The sequence below is a fragment of the Dendrobates tinctorius genome, unplaced genomic scaffold (genome assembly GCF_039654945.1).
Source record: "Dendrobates tinctorius isolate UK_male_01 unplaced genomic scaffold, ASM3965494v1 ptg000026l, whole genome shotgun sequence".
Classification (NCBI taxonomy): Eukaryota; Metazoa; Chordata; class Amphibia; order Anura; family Dendrobatidae; genus Dendrobates; species Dendrobates tinctorius.
Window position 1 is genome coordinate 11,167,427 of NW_027361694.1, and position 27,794 is coordinate 11,195,220.

The window sequence follows — 27,794 nt, forward strand, 5'->3', positions numbered from 1 at the left end:
ATCTGGAAAACGGCTTATTCAGAGAAGACCAGGTGAGCGCTACCACCAGTCTTGTCTCATGCCTACTGTCAAGCATCCTGAAACCATTCATGTGTGGGGTTGCTTCTCAGCTAAGGGAATGGGCTCTCTCTGTCTTGCCTAAAAACACAGCCATAAATAAAAAATTGTACCAGAATGTCCTCCAAGAGCAACTTCTCCCAACCGTCCAAGAGCAGTATGGCGATCAACAATGCCTTTTTCAACATGATGGAGCACCTTGCCATAAAGCAAAGGTGATAACTAAATGGCTCAGGGAACAAAACATAGAGATTTTGGGACCATGGCCTGGAAACTCCCCAGATCTTAATCCCATTGAGAACTTTGTGGTCAATCATCAAGAGACGGATGGACAAACAAAAACTGTCAAATTCAGACAAAATAAAAGCATTGATTTTGCAAGAATGGACTGCTATCAGTCAGGATTTGATCCAGAAGTTGATTGAGAGCATGCCACGGAGAATTGCTGAGGTCCTGAAGAAGGGTCAACACTGCAAATATTGACTTGCTGCATTAACTCATTCTAACTGTCAATATAACCTTTTGTTACTCATAATATGATTGCAATTATATTTCTGTATGTGATAAAAACATCTGACAAACACACATAAAAACCAAAGGGCAGCAGATCATGTGAAAATATAATATTTGTGTCATTCTCAAAACTTTTGGCCATGACTGTACATAAACAGACAGGGAGGTACTCGATCAGAGACTCTGATGTCTTCTGCGGCAAGAATCTTAAACTTAGCCGAAAGTTATTTGTTGTCCCTCTCAGCCCTCCATATCAGGGGAGAGAACAACCAGAAGGCTGACTTCTTAAGCCGACACACACTTCGGCAAGGGGAGTGGTGCCTCAGTCGCCGAATCTTCAAGGACATAATAGCTCTATGGGGGCAACCTCAGGTGGACCTCTTTGCCACGAAAAAGAACAGACAAATAAAAGCGTTTGCCTCCCTGTCCCCGTCAGATCATCCAGACATACTGGACGCCCTCCACGCCTCATGGAAGTTCAACCTGGCATATGCCTTCCCTCCGATAATTCTCCTACCACAGGTCATTTGGAAGATCAGAGATGACAAGGCGAGAGTAATTTTGATAGCACCATTCTGGCCCAAGAGACCGTGGTTCTCATGGCTACGAATTATGTCAGTGACAGATCCTCCCTTCGATTCCCAACCTACTCTCAAGACCAAGGCCCTTTTTTCCACCCCCAAGTGGACAGCTTACACTTGACGGCGTGGAATTTGAAAGGCAGCTACTAAGATCGAAGGGGTTTTCTGAAACACTAATTGCTACGCTCCTACAGAGCAGGAAGTAGTCCACTACCCAAATTTATACAAGGATATGGAAAAAATTCCTGCAGTTTCATACAGCGCCTCATACCACAGAAGTTCCGATAGTTCCTATCTTGGAATTTCTACAGAAAGGGAAGGACTTGGGCCTGGCAGTAAACACGCTGAAAGTCCAAGTGTCCGCATTAGGCGCACTGTACGGCCATAATATAGCAGGAAATAAGTGGATATCACGATTCATTACAGCTTGCGAACGGATAATTCCGGTTCACATACCTGCAATCTCTGCATGGGACTTTAATCTGGTCTTAGACGCCCTTATGGAAGAACCCTTCGAGCTGATAGACACGATATCCCTGAAATGCTTGTCACTCAAAACAGCCCTCTTAGTGGCACTAACGTCGGCTAGGAGAGTGAGTGATATCCAAGCCCTATCCATAGACCCACCCTTTTTTTAGATATACCAGGATAGGTTAATATTAAAACCAGACCCCTCATACATGCCTAAGGTATCAACAAGGTTCCATACATCTCAAGAGATACGTCTCCCGACCTTCTTTGGAGACCCCTCCACTCCGGATGAGCGGAAATTCCACACCTTGGACGTTAGAAGAACTGTCCTAAAATATATTGAGAGGTCTAGGAGCTGTAGGCAGTGTAGGGCTCTGTTCATATCTTTTCAGGGCTGTAAAAAAAGGGTACGGAGTCACGAAGAGCACTATTTCCCGATGGATCAGGGATGCCATTCACTTAGCCTACTCTGCGAAAAATGAACAGCCTCCGGAGAACATCAGAGCACATTCCACCAGAGCAGTGGCAACCTCCTGAGCCGAGAGGGGAGACGTTCCAATTGAAGCCATATGTAAGGCAGCAATTTGGTCAACCCCTTCTACCTTCTATGATCACTATAGACTTGACCTTTCATCAACTTCTGACCTAAGCTTTGGCAGGACTGTTCTTGGCATGGTGGTCCCACCCAGGTGATGGTCTCTGGAATCTCTCCAGTGGGTGCTGTCGTGGCGAAGGGTAAAAAGCCAGATTACTTACCGGTAATGCTCTTTTAATGAGTCCACGACAGCACCCGCTCACTTCCCTCCCTGCTAAGATATCAATAATAAAGTGTATCTGCTAAGGATGAATAAGTAAAATTTAGAAAAGCAAAGACATTGCCTAACCTTTGGCGGTCCTCCTGGTACTCTGAAATACAAAACTGAGGAGGAAAAGCGGACCGCCCCTTTTTATCTTCCTGTAGGGTTTCCTGTTCCAAGTGGGGCGGATCCGATACCTCCAGTGGGTGCTGTCGTGGACTCCTTAAAAGAGCATTACCGTTAAGTAATCCGGCTTTTTTCAGTCAAGCTGGGGTGCACAGTGTATGAGAAAAAAATGAGCATTTTTGAATTTACCAAATGGCTGCAATGAAACAAAGAGCGAAAAATGTAAAGGGGTCTGAAATACTTTCCATACCCACTGTAATTTTACACACGATGTACACGGTGGGTGCTGAATACAACTCTCATTATTGTCGTAATGAGCTCAGGGAGACTAGGCGACAATGATCAGAACTGTCTCCAGCACCTGGCGCCTTGGAAAAGCATGAACTTAACCTATTTTCCCAGGCACTGGTACTTGTCACGCTGATGACACAAGATGTCATTAGTGTGCTCATGTGCTGGACGTTTGGCGGCTCATGCTGCTGATTAAAAAATAAACAAACAAAAAAAACTACATGTCCACAGGTTTTTCACTCGGACACACGCTGTCCCTGTGAAAAATCTGAAAAATGAAGATGAATGAACTCATGGAGATCAACATCCAACACTGCGGAGACACCATCACATGTTTCTCAACGCAGTGATTCTAGAGCAATGCCCCCATCCCTTATGGGAAATATGCAAAAACATGCAAAGCACAAGCCGCGGAGACACCATCACATGTTTCTCAACGCAAGCAATGACTAGCCAGGTCTTTCCCCGGGAAGGAACAACCACCAGTTTCCTACTCCACACTGATGAGGGGCAATACCCCGAAACAGCTGTCTGTGGATGGATACCATGTTTTGGCATAGGTGGTTTCCTTCATTGGAGACTGCCCTTCCCGTGGTTGTTCCTTCCCGGGGAAGACCTGGCTAGTCATTGCTTGCGTTGAGAAACATGTGATGGTGTCTCTGCGGCTTGTGTTTTGCATGTTTTTGCATATTTCCCATAAGGGATGGGGGCATTGCTCTAGAATCACTGCGTTGAGAAACATGTGATGGTGTCTCTGCTGCTTGTGTTTTGCCTGTGAAAAATCTGACCTGTGCGCACCACCATTGAATACAATGGGGGTGTGCATGTTTCTGTATTTGCGGTCTTAAAAATGGACTCATACAGACATGAAAAACTGACGTGTAAAGGGGGCCTTAGAAATGTGTGTTGTTGTTTTTTTGTAATATACAATGGATTACTATGGTGATGGATGATGCTGTATGGTATCCAGCTAAGATATCCGTTTAATGTATAAGCTGACCGGACGCCTAAATGTAATGTGCACATAGTTTTGTTCTGTTCAAGACTAAATATCCTGTAAGGTTTTAGATTTTTGTATTTTTCATTGAATGAGTAACTAGTAAGAGCGTCTTTCATTGTAGATGATAATATAACTATGTGTAACTGTTGCTAAAAAAGTACACTACATTATGTTATCTAGATCAAAAATGCATATTTATTTGCACAGCCAAATATTTCCTTTCTAGTTTTGACAACTTGTTTCATGTTCGGAGACTCAGATCTATGTTTGTATAGTATCTGAGGTATAAAATACAATAACAAGCTTTGCAAGCTCTTTTAACAGTCTCAGGAAGTCTGCTTGAAAGATATCTTTCAAAGGAGAAAACATTGCTTGGGTGCCGTTTTATATGAGCCAAGCAAGTTTCCTCAAAACACCCAAGTGAACTTAGACCTTTTATAGAAGGGAAAGATTTTTGAAGGTTTTAAGGTCTATAAGACAAAACTGACCAGTTCGCTTTGCTTGTTTGTGTTCTCATATTGCTTGTCATTTAGCGATGAACTAATAAATTGGAGTTGAAATGGATTGCACAAAATTTTTTCCAAATTCTGCATTTGACACGGATACTAAATACTACCCAGAATTTGATGACATTAGGTCGTCCTATTCAAAAAGTACGGTAGTTTTTTTTTTTTTTTTTTCCCCCCCAAATTTATCATTTTTGCAAGAGGTAATACCATAAAGTGGATCCCACAGTTTGTTACCACGCTTTTACGAACGCAGCAATACCCAACATGTACTCAAAAAGTTCTGTTTGGACAAACGGCACAATTTGAATTTTAGAACCCTAAATTGGCATATTTGCAGTGCCTGTCGTTCAAGAGCAACAGAAAACTCCCATAAATGTCTGTCTTGTAAATTATACTCTAATGTATTTATCTAGAGAGTAGTTGGATGCTGCTATTTTTTTATGCAGTTGATGCAGCACAAGTTTGAAAAATCACTATTTGCATTTCTTTTACTGTCACTTTCATGAACCTTTTTTGTGTGTTCTGAGGAACACGTCTCAGATTTTATTGTACTAGTTTTTGTAGTAATTCTCTGTGTACACATGGTACCCTTAATGAAAAAATGGCGTCATTAGTTCCCAGATAATTTTACCTGGGATGCCAATTGTCTGGGAGCAGTTTGGTGGGTTTATATAGGGGTCCCTACTTTCATATACAGTGTTAGAAAGGGGCACGTGTACCCTGATGTGCTCTCACATTTTCTACCATTTTATATCGTATTTGGCGTACTGGAAAGGGATAAATTGGCTGAATGACAGACTGCCCTTGAAACTCATGAGGGACTCATCAATATTTGGCTCTGGGGAATAGGAATTATGAATGAATCTTTTAAGAGTGAAATGAGGTGTCGTTGTTTTTTTTTTTTTTTTTTAAGACAATCTTAGTTGGGGTCATTTTTTGGAGGTGGGGATAAGGGATTTCACTAAAATGAAGGAATATCATTAGGGATTCATAACGGGCTCAGGACAGATTTTGTTGCCTAGTAGTAGCAGAGAGTGGATTTATTTACTAAACCCATGTTGAGTGTAAGGCCCAAAAGTATTTTAAATTTAAGGACATTTGTGGGCATCCATGAACGGGAATAAAGGGATATGGGTTTTTGAGAAATATATTGAGCATATAAAATGGTTTGGTGGGCAATTCATTTTGGGACTTCTGGGGTAACTAAAATATGGACAAATGCAAAGGGGGCAAGATTGGTAACCTCTAATCTTATTCCAGGGACTGCTTAAAAAAAAAAAAAAGACCTAACGTAACAGGTATTTGTTATTGTACTTATTTATTTTTTTTTTAACATTTTGAACAAACCTTCACCCTAAAACCTAACCCTAAGGCCCAACCCTAACTAAAGGCAAAGAAAAAAAAAAATAATCTGACTAGGGGGGATGACAAATATTGGGTTTTTGATCACTGTGATAGGATCTGTCACAGAGATCAAGTGTCAAGTATCATTAGAAGAAAAAAAAAAATTGCTGCTGTTGCCAGGTACCGGCTGGCAGATCTCTACGGGTGCACTGTGCAGCCACCTGCCAACTTGCTCCAAGGAACAGGAGGGGGTGGGCTGGAGAATGTCGTTGTCAGTGCAGAGGTACCGTGAAGGGCCCAGGGACACAATTTGTCTCTCCTCTGACCTGTTAGATCATGCCAGAGGGGAGAGAAATTATTTTTAAATTGGATGTTACTTTTTTTTTTTTTTTTTTTAACGTGATCGTCATTATTTGGTGAATAACAGTGATCACGTGACGGCATTGGAAAAAAAACAGCCCTGATCATGTTCCCCAGAGGCTCAGCTATCCCCGGGTAGGTGAAACCCCAGAGATTTTCCAACACAGGAGGGCGCTATTGACTTATTTCTCAGCACCGTTAAAAGGTGTATCGATGGTCAATAAGGTGTTAATTTCCTGTCCTATAGAGAAGCCTACTACAGTACGATATAGCTATGGAGGTATTTACATACCTGCGTCAAAACCAATTGGGCAGAATATCTAGCTCACAAAACTTAGTTCCTTTGGTGGAAGAAGTTGGGAATGTTCCTTTAGGCCCCATCCACACATTCAAGTTGTGCGTACATGTTCTATTCTTTTGCTATGCAAATATAACATCAATCTACCTGCTCAAAAAATAAAAGTAACCATGTTTGCTTTTAATTCAATTTATTGACCAGACTCAAAAAACTTCTGTAAAGGGGAAACCTGGGGAAAGCTAAATTTTCACAAAGAAAAGCTGATCGTGCACAGATGTAAAATCGGCCACATGGATGACCAAAACCAGATGAAAACCAGATCCAACAAACAAAATTGTTACATTTTATTTTGCAAAAAAAAAGTCAAATGTATTTTTTAACTTCTGTTTTTAACCTGTCAATAGTTTGATTGCTGATATTATATACTGAAATTGCTGTCCTATGAAGCTCAGCCTGCGGTAGTTACAATGGCCTCTGAGAGTGTCGACGTACTTCCCATGCATCTCCCTTCTCTGCTTTATTTCCCACCCAGCCCCACCATCGTCTGCATGACCGACTGCTTCCTGATTGTGTAGACAAACCTTGTGCAGTCATACAGAGAAAGTTGCGGTTGGGCACCAAAATCGCATGTTCCGCATATGTTGCAATTGATGAATTGGCCAAAAACTTTTGGAAACAACTCCCTCAATGACTAAAAAAAAAAACAGACCATAAAAGCAAACACATTAAATAGACTTTAAAAAGGTGCAAATTGAAAAAATTGGGCATGCATACAGGCAAAAAAAAGTGCAAATTCAATGATGAGTCTGTCCCTTGGTGTCTTACCATAGAGGACCTTTTATTCACAAATGAGTTGTGAACTAATAAAGCTGAAGTCCTGCAAAACACAGCATAAGAATATAATTTATTGAAGAAAAATGTATGTATGCTCGAATAAGCAATATCAATAAATACAAGTCTAATGGCCATATAAATTCTAGTTAAAAAAAATCTGTGACCATTATTATATATAATCTTGAACCTGATCGTAATTTGATCTGTAGTTAGAAGTACAGTTCATACAACACATTTACATATTTTGGCCATGATTGCTGTCGCACAGCTGACGTTTGTTTGGTGCTTCTGGTGGATGTGCAGCTTGGTATCTGGAGACTTTTGCTGTTCCCTAGTGATTTGCTTCTTTAAAGAGGTTTCCCTCCATATACAGTGGGGAAAAAAAGTATTTAGTCAGTCAGCAATAGTGCAAGTTCCACCACTTAAAAAGATGAGAGGCGTCTGTAATTTACATCATAGGTAGACCTCAACTATGGGAGACAAACTGAGGAAAAAAAAATCCAGAAAATCACATTGTCTGTTTTTTTTTCATTTTATTTGCATTTTATGGTGGAAAATAAGTATTTGGTCAGAAACAAGCAATCAAGATTTCTGGCTCTCACAGACCTGTAACTTCTTCTTTAAGAGTCTCCTCTTTCCTCCACTCATTACCTGTAGTAATGGCACCTGTTTAAACTTGTTATCAGTATAAAAAGACACCTGTGCACACCCTCAAACAGTCTGACTCCAAACTCCACTATGGTGAAGACCAAAGAGCTGTCAAAGGACACCAGAAACAAAATTGTAGCCCTGCACCAGGCTGGGAAGACTGAATCTGCAATAGCCAACCAGCTTGGAGTGAAGAAATCAACCGTGGGAGCAATAATTAGAAAATGGAAGACATACAAGACCACTGATAATCTCCCTCGATCTGGTGCTCCACGCAAAATCCCACCCCGTGGGGTCAGAATGATCACAAGAACGGTGAGCAAAAATCCCAGAACCACGCGGGGGGACCTAGTGAATGAACTGCAGAGAGCTGGGACCAATGTAACAAGGCCTACCATAAGTAACACACTACGCCACCATGGACTCAGATCCTGCAGTGCCAGACGTGTCCCACTGCTTAAGCCTGTACATGTCCGGGCCCGTCTGAAGTTTGCTAGAGAGCATTTGGATGATCCAGAGGAGTTTTGGGAGAATGTCCTATGGTCTGATGAAACCAAACTGGAACTGTTTGGTAGAAACACAACTTGTCGTGTTTGGAGGAAAAAGAATACTGAGATGCATCCATCAAACACCATACCTACTGTAAAGCATGGTGGTGGAAACATCATGCTTTGGGGCTGTTTCTCTGCAAAGGGGCCAGGACGACTGATCCGGGTACATGAAAGAATGAATGGGGCCATGTATCGTGAGATTTTGAGTGCAAACCTCCTTCCATCAGCAAGGGCATTGAAGATGAAACGTGGCTGGGTCTTTCAACATGACAATGATCCAAAGCACACCGCCAGGGCAACGAAGGAGTGGCTTCGTAAGAAGCATTTCAAGGTCCTGGAGTGGCCTAGCCAGTCTCCAGATCTCAACCCTATAGAAAACCTTTGGAGGGAGTTGAAAGTCTGTGTTGTCAAGCGAAAAGCCAAAAACATCACTGCTCTAGAGGAGATCTGCATGGAGGAATGGGCCAACATACCAACAACAGTGTGTGGCAACCTTGTGAAGACTTACAGAAAACTTTTGACCTCTGTCATTGCCAACAAAGGATATATCACAAAGTATTGAGATGAAATTTTGTTTCTGACCAAATACTTATTTTCCACCATAATATGCAAATAAAATGAAAAAAAAACAGACAATGTGATTTTCTGGATTTTTTTTTCTCAGTTTGTCTCCCATAGTTGAGGTCTACCTATGATGTAAATTACAGACGCCTCTCATCTTTTTAAGTGGTGGAACTTGCACTATTGCTGACTGACTAAATACTTTTTTTCCCCACTGTAGCATCTGCGATACTGCAGAGATGTGCTGCACTTTATATGGAATATTTAATGCTGTAGAATGAGAGAGGAGCATGTTTCACTTTTTGTATATCTTGTGTGAGATTACTATTTTTTTGCACTTTGACATATTACTTGTGATCTCGATAGTGGGTTTTTTTTTTTCCCATTTGTCCTACATTTTGCATCTCTGCAATTTTGTAGACTGTTAAATTACATGAAAGCGTTCTGTTGTGGCAAGATTGTGTATCTTGTCAAATAAGTTAACCATTTGGATGCATTTTTATTTCTGATGTTTATTATGGCCCATATAAATAGAACGACGTGTCATCAGATCTTGTTCCACATCGTGTATCCCTCCTTCCCACTCTAGATCATAGTGGAGTCTTTCATGTAGGATTTAACATAACATAAGCATAACATCATTGTGGTTAATTTTGACAATTTGTTCAATTATTTCAACTTATTAAAATATGTATCATATACCAATTTTTGTAAATTGATACTCTAGTTAAAAAGTATTTAAAATAAAAATGTTTAGACTAAATTCTAGTAGTCAATGCACATTGGCATATTAGGGCATTTTTTTTTTTTTTTTTATATTACCAATATTTTGGGGGACTTTTAGGATCAAAACATGAGTCTTTGTTTTTGATTGTGTTAGAAAAAAACTACCAAAGATGGCAAGTCTTTGAATAATGTTGCATAATGTTTCACTAACCTTTAGCGATCGCATTATTCATGTATATTCTCTAGCATACTCTTCATCATGAATAGATGGCATTATTTTTTTGTTTTAAAGTAAATATTTTTTTTTTTTCTTTTATAGATATTTGAAAAAATTTTGATAGCTAACAGAGGAGAAATTGCTTGCAGGGTAAGTGTCTTCACTACAATATTAGTTATTGATTAGATGTCTAGCTACACTGTAACCAGGAGCTGCAAAATTATATGTAAATCAGTGCCTTCAAATGATTGCCTGCTATTTTTATCACAGCTGCTTTGCTGCTCTTAAAGGGAAGCCAAAATCTCCGAAAATGACCTGTTGTGTAAATTAGGTTTTTGTGCTACATGTATTTCCAAAAAAAGTAATTTTTTTTTCCATATAATTGACATGATCAAAAACACTAAATTGGAAATCTTGCAACCTTTAACACACACACCACTTTATCTATTTTTAAAAGCTCTTTTAGGCTGTGTGCCCACAATGCGATTTTTAAGCGTTTTTGCCGCGATTTTCGGCTCAAAAACGCTTAAAAATCGTATACAGAACGCCCCCCATGCATTCCTATGGCATTCCGCACATGCTGTGCTAATGCTGAGCTTTTTTTCCGCGGCGGAATCGCATCGCGGAAAAAATCGCAGCATGATCATTCTTTTGTGCGGAATCGCAAAGAATTGCCGCGATTCCGCACCCATAGGAATGCATGAGAACCGCTTACTTCCCGCATGTGGCTATGCCCACCATGCGGGAAGTTAAGCGTCTCATGTGCGGTTGGTACCCACGGTGTGGAGGAGAGGAGACTGTCCTCCATGCCCTGGGTACCATACCCCTGTAAAAAAAAGAATAAAAAATCGGGGTATATTTACCTTCCGACGTCCCGCGCTGCCATCCCGGGCCACAGCGTTCCCAGTAATGCCTTGCGGCAAGGTCCTGTGATGACGTAGTCTCGCGTGACTCTAGCGGTCTCGCAAGATCGCTATAGTAACGCGAGACCAACGTCATCACAGGTCTCGCAAGGCATCGCCGGGAACGCTGAGGCCTGGGATGGCAGCGCGGGACGTCGGAAGGTAAATATACCCCGATTTTTTTTTTAATTTTTTTTATCATTTTTAACATTCTATCTTTTACTATTGAGGCCGCATAGGCGGCCTCAATAGTAAAAAGCTGCTCACACTTGTCAAACACTATGTTTGACGAGTGTGACCAACCTGTCAATCACTTTCCAAGCGATGCTTCAAATCGCTTAGAAAGTGCTTGAGAAAATCGCGGCAAAATCGCGAACAGAATCGCGGTGAAATCGTGCAGAAAAAAACCGCGCGATTTCTGGGAAGGAGTCCGGTTTTCACTGTGCGTTTTAAAACGCTACGTGGGCCCATAGCCTAATAATTTAGAGCAGGTTTGACTATGTCAGATGTATATCAGACAGCCCTGATTTACTGGCCTAACCTAATAGGTGATTAGAAAGTGCTTAGAGTAAAATGCTGATGACTAACACCTTTTTAAGCCCCCGTCACACATAGCGATCTCACTAGGGAGATTGCTGCTGAGTCACAAGTTTTGTGACTCAACAGCGATCTCCCCAGTGAGATCGCTGTGTGTGACACTTCTCAGCGACCGCCCCCCCCCCTGCCGAGTATCGCTGATCGTCCTGGAATGGCCAGGACATTTTTTTTGATCGCTGGTCTCCCGCTGGCTAGCACGCATCGCTGCGTGTGACAGGCGGGAGACCAGCGATCAGTGAGCTGCCACTGGTAACTAAGGTAAACATCGTACTTCTAAGCGGCGCGCAACGCTTAGAAACCCGATGTGTACCTTAGTTACCAGCATGCTGGTACAGGGAGCTGGTAACCAAGGTACACATCGGGTTCCCAAGTGCCGCGCGCCGCTTAGAAACCCGATGTGTACCTTGGTTACCAGCTCCCTGCACCAGCGCGCTGGTAACTAAGGTAGACAGTGGGTAACTAAGCGACGTGCGTCGCTTGTTACCCACGTGTCGCTGGTGCTGATCGCTCGTGAAGCTGCCTGTTTGGCAGCTCACCAGCGATCATGTAGCGACACACCAGCGATCCTGACAAGGTAATATCGATGTTGGGATCGCTGGTGCGTCGCTATGTGTGACGGGGCCCTTAGATAAGGTCACCGCAGTCTGTGGTAGGAAGGGGCAGCACAGCTGAGTTTAGCTGTATAGCTTTATGCATTACAAACCCTACTATTAGCTCTTCTCCTCTCATAGCACTATAGCCTCTTCTGTATTGCCCTTCCAGTCATACTGCCTTTCTTCAGTTGGGCGCTCAAATGTCATTCACAAAAAAAGGGTTATTTTACTCTTCGCCACGACAGCACCCACTTGGAGAGAGGGATCCGCCCAGAGGAACAGGAAACCTACAGAGATAAAAGAGGGCGGTCCACCTCTCCCCCCTCAGTTGGTTTCCTGTTCCGATGGGGAACCGCAGGATACGCTACAGTCTTACCTGGGCGAAGGAACCGCCTGTGCAGTGTCTGTGAGAACGGCAGGGGTTCCGGTCCAGAAGCAGCGACGGGGGAGTGCTGGAATCCGGCTCCCTCCTCGGCTGGTATGGATGATGGGCAGAAACCCCGGTACCGGGTGGCGCCGACCGCGGTTCTTCTGTGGACAACATGACACCGGGCGGGAGGATCCATTCCGGTCCATGTGGGGGCGCAGGAACCGGAGAAAACGGGCCTCCGGCGTTCCTAAACTGCTTCAGCGTCCAGGAGGACGCACAGGCAGCGCGGCAGGAAGTGGAAAGGAGGAACTTCTGGGTTACCGGAGGTTCCTCGGCTCAGAGCGCACGCGCGGCTGGGCGGCGCTGCAAGCAGAGGCGCTCCCCGCCCCCTCCAGAGAAAGAAAGAAGAAGAAGAAAAAAAAAGAGTAATTCAATCTGCAGCGCGGATGGCTAGTCTCGGCGCTGTAGCGAGGAGCCGCAGATGGGCGCACCTGGAGGGGGAGGTACCAGGATGAAGGGGCTTATAAAAGGCCTGGGGCATAGAAATATGGCGTGCAATCATGTCTTCACCAAGGCACGACACGCATCCCCAGGCAGGCGACGCAGCAGCAGCCAAGGACCATGCAAGGCGAGGGTCCTCGGATCGTAGCCACAGAAGCCATGCCAACAAGCCTCCTTCTCAGCCTCCTGAGCCGGTACCTACAGCTTCTCTGGGTGAGTGGACGACGCTCTGCCTATCAAGCTGATAAAATGTCTCTCTCCCCCTCTCCTCCGTCATGATGTCTCTATCTCAGACTAAGTGGAAGGAAAAATCAAAAAATAAAGAATGTGCCCTGTGTACACATCCGCTACCGGACTCGTACACAAAAAGACTGTGCAAAGGATGCATAAACGAAATGGCAAAGCAGGCGTCAACATCAGCAGTAGACATAAGGGCTATAATTAGAGAAGAACTACAGGCCCTAAATCAGTCTAGCAGGCCTACTAATATCGAAACATCTAGGCCAGCAGACGCCGTAGACACCGATGAGGGCGAAATAGCCTCGGATAATTCTAATGCATCTACATCGGCATCCTCCTCAGAGACGGAGGGCCGTTGCTGTTTCCCATTAGATCATATGGATAATTTAGTTAAATCCGTGAGGAATACAATGGGTTGCACAGATACAAAAGAGCCGCAAACGGCTCAGGAAATTATGTTTGCAGGTCTAACAGACAGAAAGAGGAAAGTTTTTCCGGTTATTCCAGCAATAAAAGCTCTGGTTAAGAAGGAGTGGGAGAGACAGGACCAGAGAGGGTAGCTTCCCTCAACCTCAAAGAGAAGGTACCCCTTTAACGACGAAGACTTGTCGACATGGGTTAAAGTCCCGAGGGTAGACGCGGCAGTGGCCTCCGCCTCAAAGCAAACAATCTTACCAGTGGAGGACTCGGGCGTGCTAAAAGACCCCCTGGACCGTAAAGCGGACGCCTCATTAAAGAGGACATGGGAGGCAGCTACCGGCACGTTCAAACCGGCAATAGCTAGTACTTGCACAGCTCGTTCTATGCTGGTCTGGATCGACCAACTAGACCAGCAAATAGACCAGAAGATCTCCAGAGACAAGCTACGTGCCGCCATACCTCTAATCTGCGGTGCAGCGGCATATATAGCTGATGCTTCGGCTGATTCCTTACGTTTGGCAGCCAGAACAGCAGGGTTGGCTAATAACGCTAGACGTAGCCTATGGCTAAAAAGCTGGAGAGGGGATACCCAGTCCAAAGCAAAGCTTTGTTCCATTCCTTGCGAGGGTGAGTTCTTATTTGGGAAAGCCTTAGATGAAATCCTTATGAAGGCAAAAGAAAGGAAAAAAGGATTCCCTAACCCTCCTCTCCCATATTATAGGAGGGCGTTTAGGAGAAGACCGTTTGGCCGAGGAAGACCAGCAGAAAATCAAAACCGCTGGCCCACAAAGGAAGGAAAGGGCAAAGGTGCCATGTTTAGGGGATCCTCCTTCCGCAGAGACAGGAACTGAGGAGCCAGTCCCTCCAGTAGGGGGAAGGCTAAAAAATTTTTTTTGAGAATGGGAGAAAATTACGCTTAGCCCTTGGGTCCTGGGCATTATTAAAGAAGAGTTAAAGATAGAATTTCGTCAAGTACCCCATAATTCGTTAATCATAACATCCTTCAGCTCGCCAATTCAACAGCAGGCCCTGGAGGCCGAGATTTGGAGCCTTCTGGACAAAAAAGTTTTGGTCCATGTACCTAAAAGGCAGGAAGGGAGAGGATTTTACTCCCCTCTCTTTCTGATACCTAAACCAGACGGGTCATTCCGAACGATAATCAACTTGAAGAAATTAAATTCCTTTATAATAAATCCTAAATTTAAGATGGAATCCATAAGATCCACGATTAAGCTCCTCTTCCCTAATTGTATGATGGCAGGCTTGGATCTGAAGGATGCTTATTATCACATTCCCATCCATTGCAGATATCAGAGATACCTCAGAGTGGCGGTCCTCCTCGATGGCACTATACAGCATTTCCAGTTCACAGCCATGCCATTCGGCATTTCCATCGCACCACGAGTATTTACAAAGGTGATGCTGGAAGTGATGGCCTTTGTACGCCAGAAGGACACACTAATAATACCTTATCTGGATGATTTTTTGGTAGTAGGGAATTCAACTCGGCAGTGTAATGAACGGGTTACTGATACAATCTTGTCCCTACAGGCCCTAGGGTGGATAATAAACTTCAAGAAGTCCAGAATCGAGCCGCAGTCTGTTCAGTCCTTCCTAGGTCTCGAGCTAGACTCCATACACCAAAAATGTCTACTGTCTCAGGTAAAAATTTCAGCAATTAAAAAGAAAGTGAGGATAGCAATAGATCGGCCACACATCTTTAAGGGAAGCAATGTCCCTCCTGGGATCCCTTACTGCCTGCATCCCCGCAGATCGCTGGGCCCAGTTCCACACGAGGGAACTACAACACCAAATTCTCTTAGAGGAATCCCGTGATCGGGGTAATCTGACAAAGAAAATTACGCTATCCCAGGAGGTCCTAACCTCCCTTACATGGTGGCTAAGGGATGATAACTTGGCGGGAGGAGTACCTTGGGTTATAACACCCTCCCGCATAATTATTACGGACGTTAGCCCCACAGGATGGGGAGCCCATATGGGAAATAGTTTTGCCCAAGGCCTATGGAATATAGGCGAAGATCAGGATTCGTCAAATTTAAAGGAACTAAAAGCAGTCTATCATGCATGTTGTCATTTTCTTCCGCAGTTACAAGGGGAAAACGTGAGAATCCTTTCGGACAACACCACAGTAGTCGCATATCTGAACAGACAAGGCGGAACTCGGTCAGTCACCTTAATGTCTTCCGCAAGAAGGATTTTTCCCTAGCAGAAAAACAATTTTTGTCTCTCTCAGCCCTCCACATAAGGGGAAGAGACAATTGGGAGGCAGATTTTCTAAGTCGCCATACACTGCGACAAGGAGAGTGGTGTCTAAGCCGGGAGATATTCTCACGCATCGTGACACTATGGGGTCGTCCCCAGATAGATCTCTTCGCCACCAGAGAGAACAGACAGGTGCGAAGATTCGCCTCTCTAAATATGACAGACAATCCGGAAATCCTGGATGCCCTCCAGGCCCCGTGGCAATTCAAACTGGCATATGCGTTTCCCCCAATCATACTTCTACCGCAGGTGATCAGAAAAATCAGAGCAGAGGAAGCACGAATAATCTTAGTAGCACCATTCTGGCCCAGGAGGCCTTGGTTTTCTTGCCTGCAAGCAATGTCAGTGACAGACCCGTGGGTGCTTCCCTCAACCCCCAGGCTCCTCTCACAGGGGCCATTCTTCCATCCTCAAGTGGACAATCTCCACTTGACGGCTTGGAACTTGAAAGGGAAATGTTGAGATCAAGAGGTTTCTCGGAAGGATTAGTCAATACACTCCTACAAAGTCGGAAAGTGACAACGACAAAAATTTACACCAGAGTATGGAGAAAATTCCTAGAGTTCCACGCAGAGCCGGATTTCGGAGAAATTCCGATTACAGCAATCCTAGAATTCCTACAGAAAGGGAAGGAATTAGGGTTAGCTGTTAACACACTAAAAGTACAGGTGTCGGCGCTAGGGGCCCTCTATAGTTATAACGTAGCAGGCAATAGGTGGGTAAGCAGATTCATCTCGGCCTGTGAACGGAGTGAGCCGGTGCACATACCTAGAGTTCCTCCTTGGGACTTAAATTTAGTTCTGGAGGCTCTAACACGTCCTCCCTTTGAACCTTTTAGATTCAATTTCCCTTAAACACCTATCCTTCAAAACAGTACTACTAGTTGCACTAACCTCAGCCAGAAGAGTTAGCGACATACAAGCCCTTTCAATAGAACCCCCCTTTCTGTTGACATTTCAGGATCAGTTAATATTAAAACCAGACCCCTCATACTTACCAAAGGTAGCAGGGAAGTTTCATAGATCACAAGAAATCCACCTCCCTTCATTTTTTAGTAACCCTTCTACTCCAGAGGAACAAAAGTTCCATACACTAGACGTTAAAAGAGCGGTATTACAATACATCGAAAGGTCTAGTAGCTGGAGGAAGAGTAGGGCTCTGTTTATTTCCTTCCAGGGCCAAAAGAAGGGACATGAAGTCACAAGGGGTACTTTGTCTCGGTGGATCAGAGACGCAATTGGGCTGGCATACTCCGAGAGCAATGAAGATCCTCCGGAGGGTATCAGAGCACATTCCGCCAGGGCCATGGCTTCCTCCTGGGCAGAGAGGGGAGACGTCGCAATCGAGTCTATATGTAAGGCGGCAACCTGGTCTACACACTCTACCTTTTATAATCACTATAGGCTTGATTTATCATGCTCATCCGACCTAGCCTTTGGTAGAGCGGTCCTCAGCACGGTGGCCCTCCCAGGTGAAAGTCTCTGAAAGTCTCTCCAAGTGGGTGCTGTCGTGGCGAAAAGTAAAAAGCCGGATTACTTATCGGTAATGCTCTTTTAATGAGTCCACGACAGCACCCGTTCACTAACCCTCCCTAGATGTTAACATAATGTATATACACCTTCTTAGTTGTAAAGTTAATAAAATTAGAATATTGGATAATGGCCTAATAATTGGCGGTCCTCCTGGTACTCTGAAATCCAACTGAGGGGGAGAGGTGGACCGCCCTCTTTTATCTCTGTAGGTTTCCTGTTCCTATGGGCAGATCCCTCTCTCCAAGTGGGTGCTGTCGTGGACTCATTAAAAGAGCATTACCGGTAAGTAATCCGGCTTTTCGGTAGTCAGCAAGTTACTATGTAGTTTTTTTTGGGGGTGGGGCATTTAGTATTGCTTGCATTTAATCTACAACTCCACTACTGGGGAAAGCGGGGGAGGAGCCCCTCAGATTAAAGGGAGGCGCTGGTCCGGTTGCCCTATTAAAGGAGCCCTGGACAGAAGGTCAAGTAAGGTAGGAAAAATTGTGCTGTCATGGAGTGTGATCCTTCCCGCTCTGCATTTGTGGAGCCCAGCGCTATTCCGATCCCTGTAAGTATTCAGGAATTGGATCTCCTCCAGGGTGCAGGTATGGATACTGAGACTCAATTCTACCTTCTCTCTTTTAGGGGGACAAGGATCCTGCACCCAGGAGCAAATCCTAGACCACTAGCCGAAGGTGTGCATTATGTGCCAAAAGACTATCCTCCTCACACGCCGTCCATGTGTCAGGAGTGTATAGATAAAGTTCTCAAGGAGGAACAGCCCTCCTTAAGAGAAGACATCAAGGGCATTGTACATCAGGAGATACAGGCTTACCTGGCATCTTTCTCTCAGCTAATACCAGCCCCTAGTGCTCCTGCAACAGCAAAAAAGAGGAAAACGCAGCAGGAAGAGGATTCGGACTCTCAAGAGTCTACTCAGTAAGAGTTCCAGGAAGAAGGTGAGCTAAGTTCTGACCTAGATTCAGAGGAGAAGAGATATTACTTTTCCGCAGTGAACATGGAGGAGCTCATCACCGTGGTGGAAAGAACCATGGAGGTAGAGGTAGAAAAACCAGCACGGTGGGAGACTCCAGAAAAGAGTCGTAGTACTCCGTCAAAGATGAGAGATTTCCAGTTGATGACGAGACTGCGGGATGCTGGTCTGAGGTACCCAAGGTAGATATCCAGGTTGCCCGTGTAACCAAGAAGTCTACCTTGTGTTTTGAGGATTCCTCACAATTAAAGGATCCCTTGGAGCGCAAAATGGAAGGTCTTCTCAGGAAATCCTGGGAAACATCAGCGGCTTTGTTAAACACAAATGCGGTCTCTACATCGGTCGCTAGATCAATGTCTCGCTTGCTAGGTCAGCTAGAGGAACACCATGAAGCAGGAACCCCAAGAGAAGAGATCCTCGCTTCTCTTCCCCTCCTCCAGAATGCTACAGCCTTCCTGGCGGACGGCTCAGCAGAGTCCTTCAGAGACGCCTAGAGCTGTGGCCCTATCTAACTCTGTGACACGAGCCCTGTGGCTGAAATCATGGAGTGGGGACGTTGTGTCAAAAATTAAGCTATGTTCCATCACCTTGAAGGGCATATATATGTTCGGGCCTGCGTTAGATGAGTTATTAGAGAAAGTCTCGGATAAAAAGTCGCTACCAGAACCAAAGAGTGTAAAAGAGTGCCAAAAAGAGGCCTTTTTGTCCCCCACAGGAACACTTCCCAATACAGAGGCAAAGTGAAGACCGGAAGATGAAGCTACCCAAAAGAGGGCTGGGGCAGAAGTCTTTTTCTCTCCCAGGATCAGTGTAGAAGTAAATCATGACGCTCAGAGAAACGTGGGAGGTCGCATTTCTCACTCCCTACCAAAGTGGCGGGACATATCCACCAACCCATGGGTCCTAAGATCTATCCAGGAGGGGGTGAGAATAGAATTTACCTCCTACCCTCTGCAGAAACTACACAGTGACTCCTGTCCTCACTGGAATTAGGCCTAAAAAAGTGACTAGCCTCAGGGGCAATCTCCCTAGTCCCTGAGAGGGAGAAGAACAGGGGTCACTACTACAGACTCTTCTTAATAAGAACAAATGGATCCTACATGATTTTAATAAATTTGAGGCCTCTAAACCCATTCATCTGTTACAGTAGGTTCAAGATGGAGTCTCTGAAATCAACCGTTACCCTAATAGGAAAGCTTCAACATGGTAACAATCGATCTTCAATATGCATATTATCATGTCCCGATTCATTCCAATCATCGGAAGTTCCTGAGATTTGCCGTGGCCCAGGGGAAATGGATGGATCATGTACTCACATTCCGATTATCATCAGCGCCTCGAATCTTCACAAAGATTATGTCTGAAGCCACGGCCCATATCAGAGGTCAGCAGATTTGTATCGTCCCATATCTCAAAGACTTTCTGCTGATAGCAACATCAGCTCAGGTGTTAGAAGATCATATATAGACGACTTCATAGATACTAATGTCTCTGGGGTGGTTGATAAATCGGCAAAAATCTGTTCTCGCTCCTTCCACAAGGAAGACCTTCTTGGGAGTTCTTCTAGAGTCTCAGACATCCTTGCCTAAGGAAAAGCAGATCCAGCTGAGAGCAAGGATAAACCTGGAAAGCAGGAAGTCAGTGTCCATTAGATTTGCCATGTCGGTCCTCGGTTCCATGACATTGTGTATCCAGTCGGTAGCCTGGGCCCAGGCACACACCAGAGACCTGCAGCGTTTTATACTAGCAGAATGGGACCATTCCCCCAGATCACTGGACAAGAAAGTATCGATACCAACCCAAATACGAGTTTCGTTAGCTTGGTGGGTCAATCTGAGAAAACTGAACAACGGAGTACCTTGGGTGCATAGTATACCCCGGTAGTCACCATAGAGGTGGATGCCTGCAAGAGGCGATGGGGATTGGAGTCTGAATCCAGAAGTGTTCCAGATGTTGGCCGAAAGATGGGGGTATCCAGAGGTCGATCTATTTGCAGACCACCAGAATACAAAGATGACCCACTATTTTTCTCTCAACACAGACAGCAGATGTCTAGACATAGACACCTTGGCTCACCGATGGCAGTTCAAGCTGGCTTACGCCTTTCCTCCAATCGCTCTATTACCAAGGACTCTTCAGAAAATAAGAGACGCGCAGACTAGGGTCATTCTATTAGCGCCCCTCTGGCCGAAGAGAATCCGGTACGGCACCATATCCAGCCTAAAGGTAGACGGTCCGCTAATCCTCCCGCCAATCAGGGACCTCCTATCACCAGGACATAGAGAACTTGCATCTGCCAGCTTGACTTCTGAGTTCTCGATCCTGAAGGCCAAAGGTCTATCGGATAGTCATCTGCACGCTTCAGGAAAGTAGAAAGCTGGTAACTAACTTGATATACTAGAAGACCTGGAAAACGTTCATGTCATGGTATGCACATGAACGGCCGGAGCCCCGACAGCCGAATATCGCCTGGATCCTGGATTTTCTGCAGGATGGATTAGAGAAGGGACTTAGACCCAGTACCCTTAAAGTCCAAGTGGCGGCATTGAACTCTTACTTTTGACCAGGCCCTTGCACAACACCGGTGGATAGAAAGATTTATGACAGCAACTACACGACTTCGTCTGAGAGCAATCAGTTGTCCTGGAAGACGGCATTCCTGGTAGCAATCACAATGGCCGGGAGAGTGGGGGAGCTACAGGCTCTCTCAAAAGAAGAGCCGTACCTGAAAATATTGGAAGACCGGCTGATATTCCGTCTGAATCCCTCCTTTTTACCAAAGGTGGTTTCAGAATTCCACAAAAAACAGGATATAATATTACCTTCCTTTTGCCAAAACTTTAAAAACAAGAAAGAAGACATCCACTCACTTGATGTAAGGAGAACGGTTTTACATTATCTCTGCATAACCAAGGAGCGTAGAAAGGCGAAGAACCTTTGTTTAACTCTATGGCCAGAATAGAGTGAAAAAGGTGTCCAAAGCTACAGTTGCAAATTGGAAAAAGAAGGGGATTGTTCAAGCTTATCAGATCCAGGATCTCACGCCTCCAGAGAAGTTCACAGCTCACTCCACCAGAGCAGTAGGGGTTTCATGGGAGGAAAAAGCTAGCGCCTCAATTGAGCAGATATGCAGAGCTGCTACCTGGTCATCTGTCCATACCTTTTATTAAACATTATAGACTTGATTTATCACCTGTCAAAGATATCATTTGGGAGAAAGATTCCCCAGGCGGTTGTCCCTCCCTGAAAGCTTTAGTCTTTGGTATTCCTCCTGTGTACTGTCGTGGGGAGTTATTAGAGAAAATAGAATTAGGCTTACCGGTAATTTTGGTGTCTAATAACCTACCACGACAGCACGGTTAATTCCCCCCCCCCCCCCCCCCTGCTATTCGGTTATTGAATCTAGTAGTAGAATCATAGAATCGTAGAGTCGGAAGGGACCTCCTGGGCCATCTGGTCCAACCCCCTTTATAATAACACTGGGGAATGGAGGTGGGAGAGGCTATTTGACCTCTTTCGTGTTTCCTGTCCCTATTAGGATGAAATGACGTCCTCCTGTGTGCCATCGTGGTAGGTTATTAGAAACTGATTTACCGGTAAGTCTAATTCTATTTTTTTTCTAATTTCCTCCTCTAAAATGTAGGTGCGTCTTGTGGTACGGTGCGTCTTCTAGTCCGAAAAATATGGTATATCATGCGACGCAGCCATATATCAACACAATCCAAAAACGCTGCATTCTTCCTGGGCCAGAGCTCAATTAAAATGGACTAAGAAAAAATGGAAAACTGTTCTGAGTCAGAAATCAAAATTTGATATTCTTTAGGGAAACCATGAAAGTGGTGTCCTATGGACTTAAGCGGTGAAGGACCATGCAGATTATCAAGGCTCAGTTCAAAAGCTCTGATAGGCATTCATGCAGCCATGGCATGGTCAGTTTACCCTTCTTTAAGCCCTTCATCGCTCAGCCTGTTTTTCACCTTTTTGCCCAGGAAAATTTTTCAATTCAGACCAGTGTCCTATTATGTGGTAATTCTAGAATGCGTCAACGTATCCTATTGAATCTGAGTTTGCTTTTTCGTGACACTTTGTTAATGGTAAATTTAGGTTAATACCGTAGTTTTTGCGTTTTATTTGTGAAAATATTGGCATTTTGGAGAAGTTTTTGCAATTGTCAAAGCTTTCATTTTTAAACCAGATACTTGATGCAAAATGGTCAATAAATTACATTTATCACATGTCTGCTTTACATCAGTATCCTTTTTATTAAAAATGATTGTTTTTGTTAAAAAGTTAGAAGTGTTAAAAGCAATTTGTTGTTTTTTCCAACAAAATTTGCAAAACCAATTTTTTTTTTTGAGTTGACATCCCATTTGAAGTGTCTTTGAGAGCCTATGTGCAAATTGTACCCAAAAGTGACACCATTTTAAAAACTGCACCTATCAAAATGCTCGAAACAACATTCAATAAGATTATTATCCCCTTCAGGTGTTTCATGTGAATTTTAAAGCCATTTTTAAGAAAAATTGAAAATGTTACCGTATATACTCATGTATAAGCCGACCCCAAACCCCCCAAATTTTGCCACAAAAACTGACAAAACTTATTGATTCGCGTATAAGCCTAGGGTGGAAAATATAGCAGCTACTGGTAAATTTCAAAAATAAAAATGGATACCAATAAAAGTAAAATTAATTGAGACATCAGTAGGTTAAATGTTTTTGAATATCCATATTGAATCAGGAGCCCCATATAATGCTCCATACAAAATACACCCCATATAATGCTGCACAAAGGTTAATAATGCCCCCATAAGATGCTCCATAGAATAATATGCCCCATAGAATATGCCCCCATATGCTGCTGCCCCATAGAATATGCCCCCATATGCTGCTGCTGCAAAAAAAATAAAAAATTGCCATACTCACCTCTCCTGCTCAGGACCCGGCACCTGAGATATTTACCTGTCCTGGGTCCATCGCTGCTCACCGCTGTCTGCCTTTCTTGTGTCAGTGACTGTTCAGCCAGCAGAGGGCGCAGTGCCCACTAACCACCTCACTGTGCCCCCTGCTGGCTAAATGTCACTGACACAGGAGGAGCAGATGGCGGTGAGCAGCGTTGGACCGGGGACAGGTGAATATCGCTATACTTACCCCCTCCTGGCGCGATCTCTGCATCCACGGTCTCCCTGCCTTCAGTGGTCACGTGATACCGCTCATTACACTCATGAATATGCGCATATGGCACTCCCGCTCCCCCGCCAACCCCCAGGTATATGACTCGTGTATAAGCCGAGAAGGGGAGGGGGGGGGGGCGACTTTCAGCCCAAAAAATTGGACTGAAAATATCGGCTTATACATGAGTATATTCAGTACTTTTTTCCCACACAAATGTTGCTTTAGCCCCAAATTTAGCATTTTCACAAGAGTAATGGGAGAAAATTAACAATTTGTTGTGCAATTTCTCCTGAATACGATACAGCATATGTGGTGGAAAACTACTGTTTGGGCACACGGAAGGAAAAGAGGACCATTTGAGTTTTGGAATGCAAAATTGTCTGGAATAGATTAGACACCATGTTGTGTTTGCGAAGCCCCTGAGGTGCCTAAATCATGGCAACCCCCATAGTTGGCTCCATTTGAAGCCACAGGCGCTTCACAGAATTTTATAACGTTGCACCGTGAAAATGAAACAATACATTTTTCCCACAAAAATGTTGTTTTTTGCCCCACTTTTTTTATTTTCAGTATGGCAACAGGACAAAATAGACTGTACAATTTCTCCTGAGTACACAGATTACCCATACAGTGGGGCAAAAAAGTATTTAGTCAGTCAGCAATAGTGCAAGTTCCACCACTTAAAAAGATGAGAGGCGTCTGTAATTTACATCATAGGTAGACCTCAACTATGGGAGACAAACTGAGAAAAAAAAATCCAGAAAATCACATTGTCTGTTTTTTTTTTCATTTTATTTGCATATTATGGTGGAAAATAAGTATTTGGTCAGAAACAAGCAATCAAGATTTCTGGCTCTCACAGACCTGTAACTACTTCTTTAAGAGTCTCCTCTTTCCTCCACTCATTACCTGTAGTAATGGCACCTGTTTAAACTTATCAGTATAAAAAGACACCTGTGCACACCCTCAAACAGTCTGACTCCAAACTCCACTATGGTGAAGACCAAAGAGCTGTCAAAGGACACCAGAAACAAAATTGTAGCCCTGCACCAGGCTGGGAAGACTGAATCTGCAATAGCCAACCAGCTTGGAGTGAAGAAATCAACTGTGGGAGCAATAATTAGAAAATGGAAGACATACAAGACCACTGATAATCTCCCTCGATCTGGTGCTCCACGCAAAATCCCACCCCGTGGGGTCAGAATGATCACAAGAACGGTGAGCAAAAATCCCAGAACCACGCGGGGGGGGACCTAGTGAATGAACTGCAGAGAGCTGGGACCAATGTAACAAGGCCTACCATAAGTAACACACTACGCCACCATGGACTCAGATCCTGCAGTGTCAAACGTGTTCCACTGCTTAAGCCTGTACATGTCCGGGCCCGTCTGAAGTTTGCTAGAGAGCATGTGGATGATCCAGAGGAGTTTTGGGAGAATGTCCTATGGTCTGATGAAACCAAACTGGAACTGTTTGGTAGAAACACAACTTGTCGTGTTTGGAGGAAAAAGAATACTGAGTTGCATCCATCAAACACCATACCTACTGTAAAGCATGGTGGTGGAAACATCATGCTTTGGGGCTGTTTCTCTGCAAAGGGGCCAGGACGACTGATCCGGGTACATGAAAGAATGAATGGGGCCATGTATCGTGAGATTTTGAGTGCAAACCTCCTTCCATCAGCAAGGGCATTGAATATGAAACGTGGCTGGGTCTTTCAACATGACAATGATCCAAAGCACACCTCCAGGGCAACGAAGGAGTGGCTTCGTAAGAAGCATTTCAAGGTCCTGAAGTGGCCTAGCCAGTCTCCAGATCTCAACCCTATAGAAAACCTTTGGAGGGAGTTGAAAGTCCATGTTGCCAAGCGAAAAGCCAAAAACATCACTGCTCTAGAGGAGATCTGCATGGAGGAATGGGCCAACATACCAACAACAGTGTGTGGCAACCTTGTGAAGACTTACAGAAAACGTTTGACCTCTGTCATTGCCAACAAAGGATATATCACAAAGTATTGAGATGAAATTTTGTTTCTGACCAAATACTTATTTTCCACCATAATATGCAAATAAAATGAAAAAAAAACAGACAATGTGATTTTCTGGATTTTTTTTTCTCAGTTTGTCTCCCATAGTTGAGGTCTACCTATGATGTAAATTACAGAAGCCTCTCATCTTTTTAAGTGGTGGAACTTGCACTATTGCTGACTGACTAAATACTTTTTTGCCCCACTGTATGTGGTGAAAAACTACTGTTTGGGTGTTCACAAGGGAAGCGGCGCCAGTTTGGCTGGAATAAATTGAGGATGCCTTGTCACATTTGAAGTGCCCCTGACATGCCAAAACAGAAGAAACACCCACAATTGACCGCCATTTTGGAAACTACATCTCCTGAGACATTTATCTGTATAGTGAGCATTTTAAGCCCTTTACGACTTTAGACGGATCCATACGTCTAAGTCACCTGGTACTTAACGACCTTGGACGTGTGGGTATATCCTGGCAATTTTGCATGCTCAGAGACTGTGCGCACGTGATGACTGATTCTGACAGCTGACACCCATCTCTGTGACAGGAGCGGTGCCCGCAAAGCTCCTGTCACTTTAACCCCCCAAATACAGCGATAGCACATTTTTCAAGCAGGCAGAGGGAAGAAAGCCCCTCTTCCCTTGGATCGGCGACCCTGCTGCGCCATCGCCGGGTCCCAATCGTTGCCATGGTGATCCGATGTTCTCATGATGACATCCGGGTCAACAGGCACTAGCAAGTTAAATCAAGCGCAGTGCATGATCTATCTATCTTTTGTGTCTGATGCACTGACAGGTTATAAGGTATAGCAATGCTTCTGCACTGTTACACCTCGTAACTGAGATCAGACTGCAGGAAGTGAAAGTCCCAGTTGGACGAATTAAGAAAAAAAATTTAATTTTTTTTAAATCACAAAATAATAAAAAATTATTGTACCCATCTTGTCACACAAAAATATGCTGTCATACAGCTCAATCAGTATTAAGCAATAAAGGCCCTTGTTTCTGTCTTTAACAGGGCACCTTCTCAGTATTACTAACACATCCAGGAATGGTAACGTATCTTGACTAGTGATGCTAGGTGAATGAAAAAGGAAGAAACATTGTGGTTCTCGTCCAATTAAAGTGCAGAATGTTCTCTGGGTCACGACGATACGGGTAGAAGCATCCCTCACTCTGCCCTGTTGTGCCCTCTTCAGTTGCTCCTGCTCTAATAAGGGCAGTACCCAAGTAGCGCTATTATCCCAAAAAGAGGTTCCCTCCTGACGTGGGTTTTTTTTTCCTCCAAAGTCATTACGGGAATGTACTTGCTATTGGGAGGCATCAGCATGGAGACATTGACGTTGTTGCGATGTAGAAGAATAAAGTGTTTCTGTGCTCATAAAGTGCCTTTGCTTGAAAATGTCTAAGGAATCCCACAGTGGTGGGTATTCCCTCAGGGTTCACAGTGCTGTTACCCTGATAACAGATGTTACAGCTACATCAGCCAAAAAAAAAAAAAAGTTATAGCTCTCAGAATAAAAGATGCAAGAATACAATTTTTTTTTTTCTATAAAATAGTTTTTATTGTGTAATAAGCGCCAGAACATTAAAAAAAAATATAAATTGGGTTTCACTGTAATCGTACTGACCCGAAGACTAAACCTGCCTAATCAGTTTTACCATGCGTGGAATGCCATAAAAATAAACAAACCGAAAAAACAATTCCTGAATTGTTGGTTTTTGTTTATTCTGCCTTCTAAAAATCGCAATAGAAAGCGATCAAAAAATATCATGAGCCTGAAAATGGTACCAATAAAAACTCCCCCCCCCCCCCCCCCCCCCAAAAAAAAAAAAAAAAAAAAGCCCTCACATGACTGTTGCCAAAATATGGTAAAATTATAGCTCACAAAATATGGTGATGCAAAAGTTTGTTTTTGTAAAAAAAACAAAAAAGCGTGTTTTAGTGTGACTGCAACCAAACCTAAAAAAGTTATAAATCTGATATCGCTGTAATCACACCGACCTGAGCAATAAATCAATAAAGTCGTCTAATCACTTATACTGCATGAGGAACGGCATAAAAAATTATTAAAACCATTTCTTCACCTGCTGTTGATTTTTGTTCTGCCTCCCAGAGATCACAGTAAGTCTCGGCGGCTATTTATCCTGCTTTATACACTTGAGTTCATACATCGGGGTTTACATGTAAATCTCTGAAATGCATCATTCAGGTGGAACCCCTGGTGGATGATTCCCTATAATGAGGCAGATGAAAGCACTGTGGACGCCAGTTGTTTCTATCTTTAGTAGGAGT

At 43.9% G+C, this 27,794-nt stretch overlaps 1 protein-coding gene across 2 annotated transcripts in view; it reads left to right on the plus strand.

Annotated features, from left to right (window-relative positions):
• PCCA (propionyl-CoA carboxylase subunit alpha) overlaps positions 1–27,794 on the plus strand; it is an 805,290-nt gene that overhangs the window by 91,332 nt on the left and 686,164 nt on the right. For both annotated transcript variants that reach the window (XM_073569504.1, XM_073569503.1), the window contains exon 3: positions 9,987–10,034. In XM_073569504.1, the coding sequence (XP_073425605.1) occupies positions 9,987–10,034 (48 nt within the window). The remainder of the gene's footprint in view (positions 1–9,986; positions 10,035–27,794) is intronic.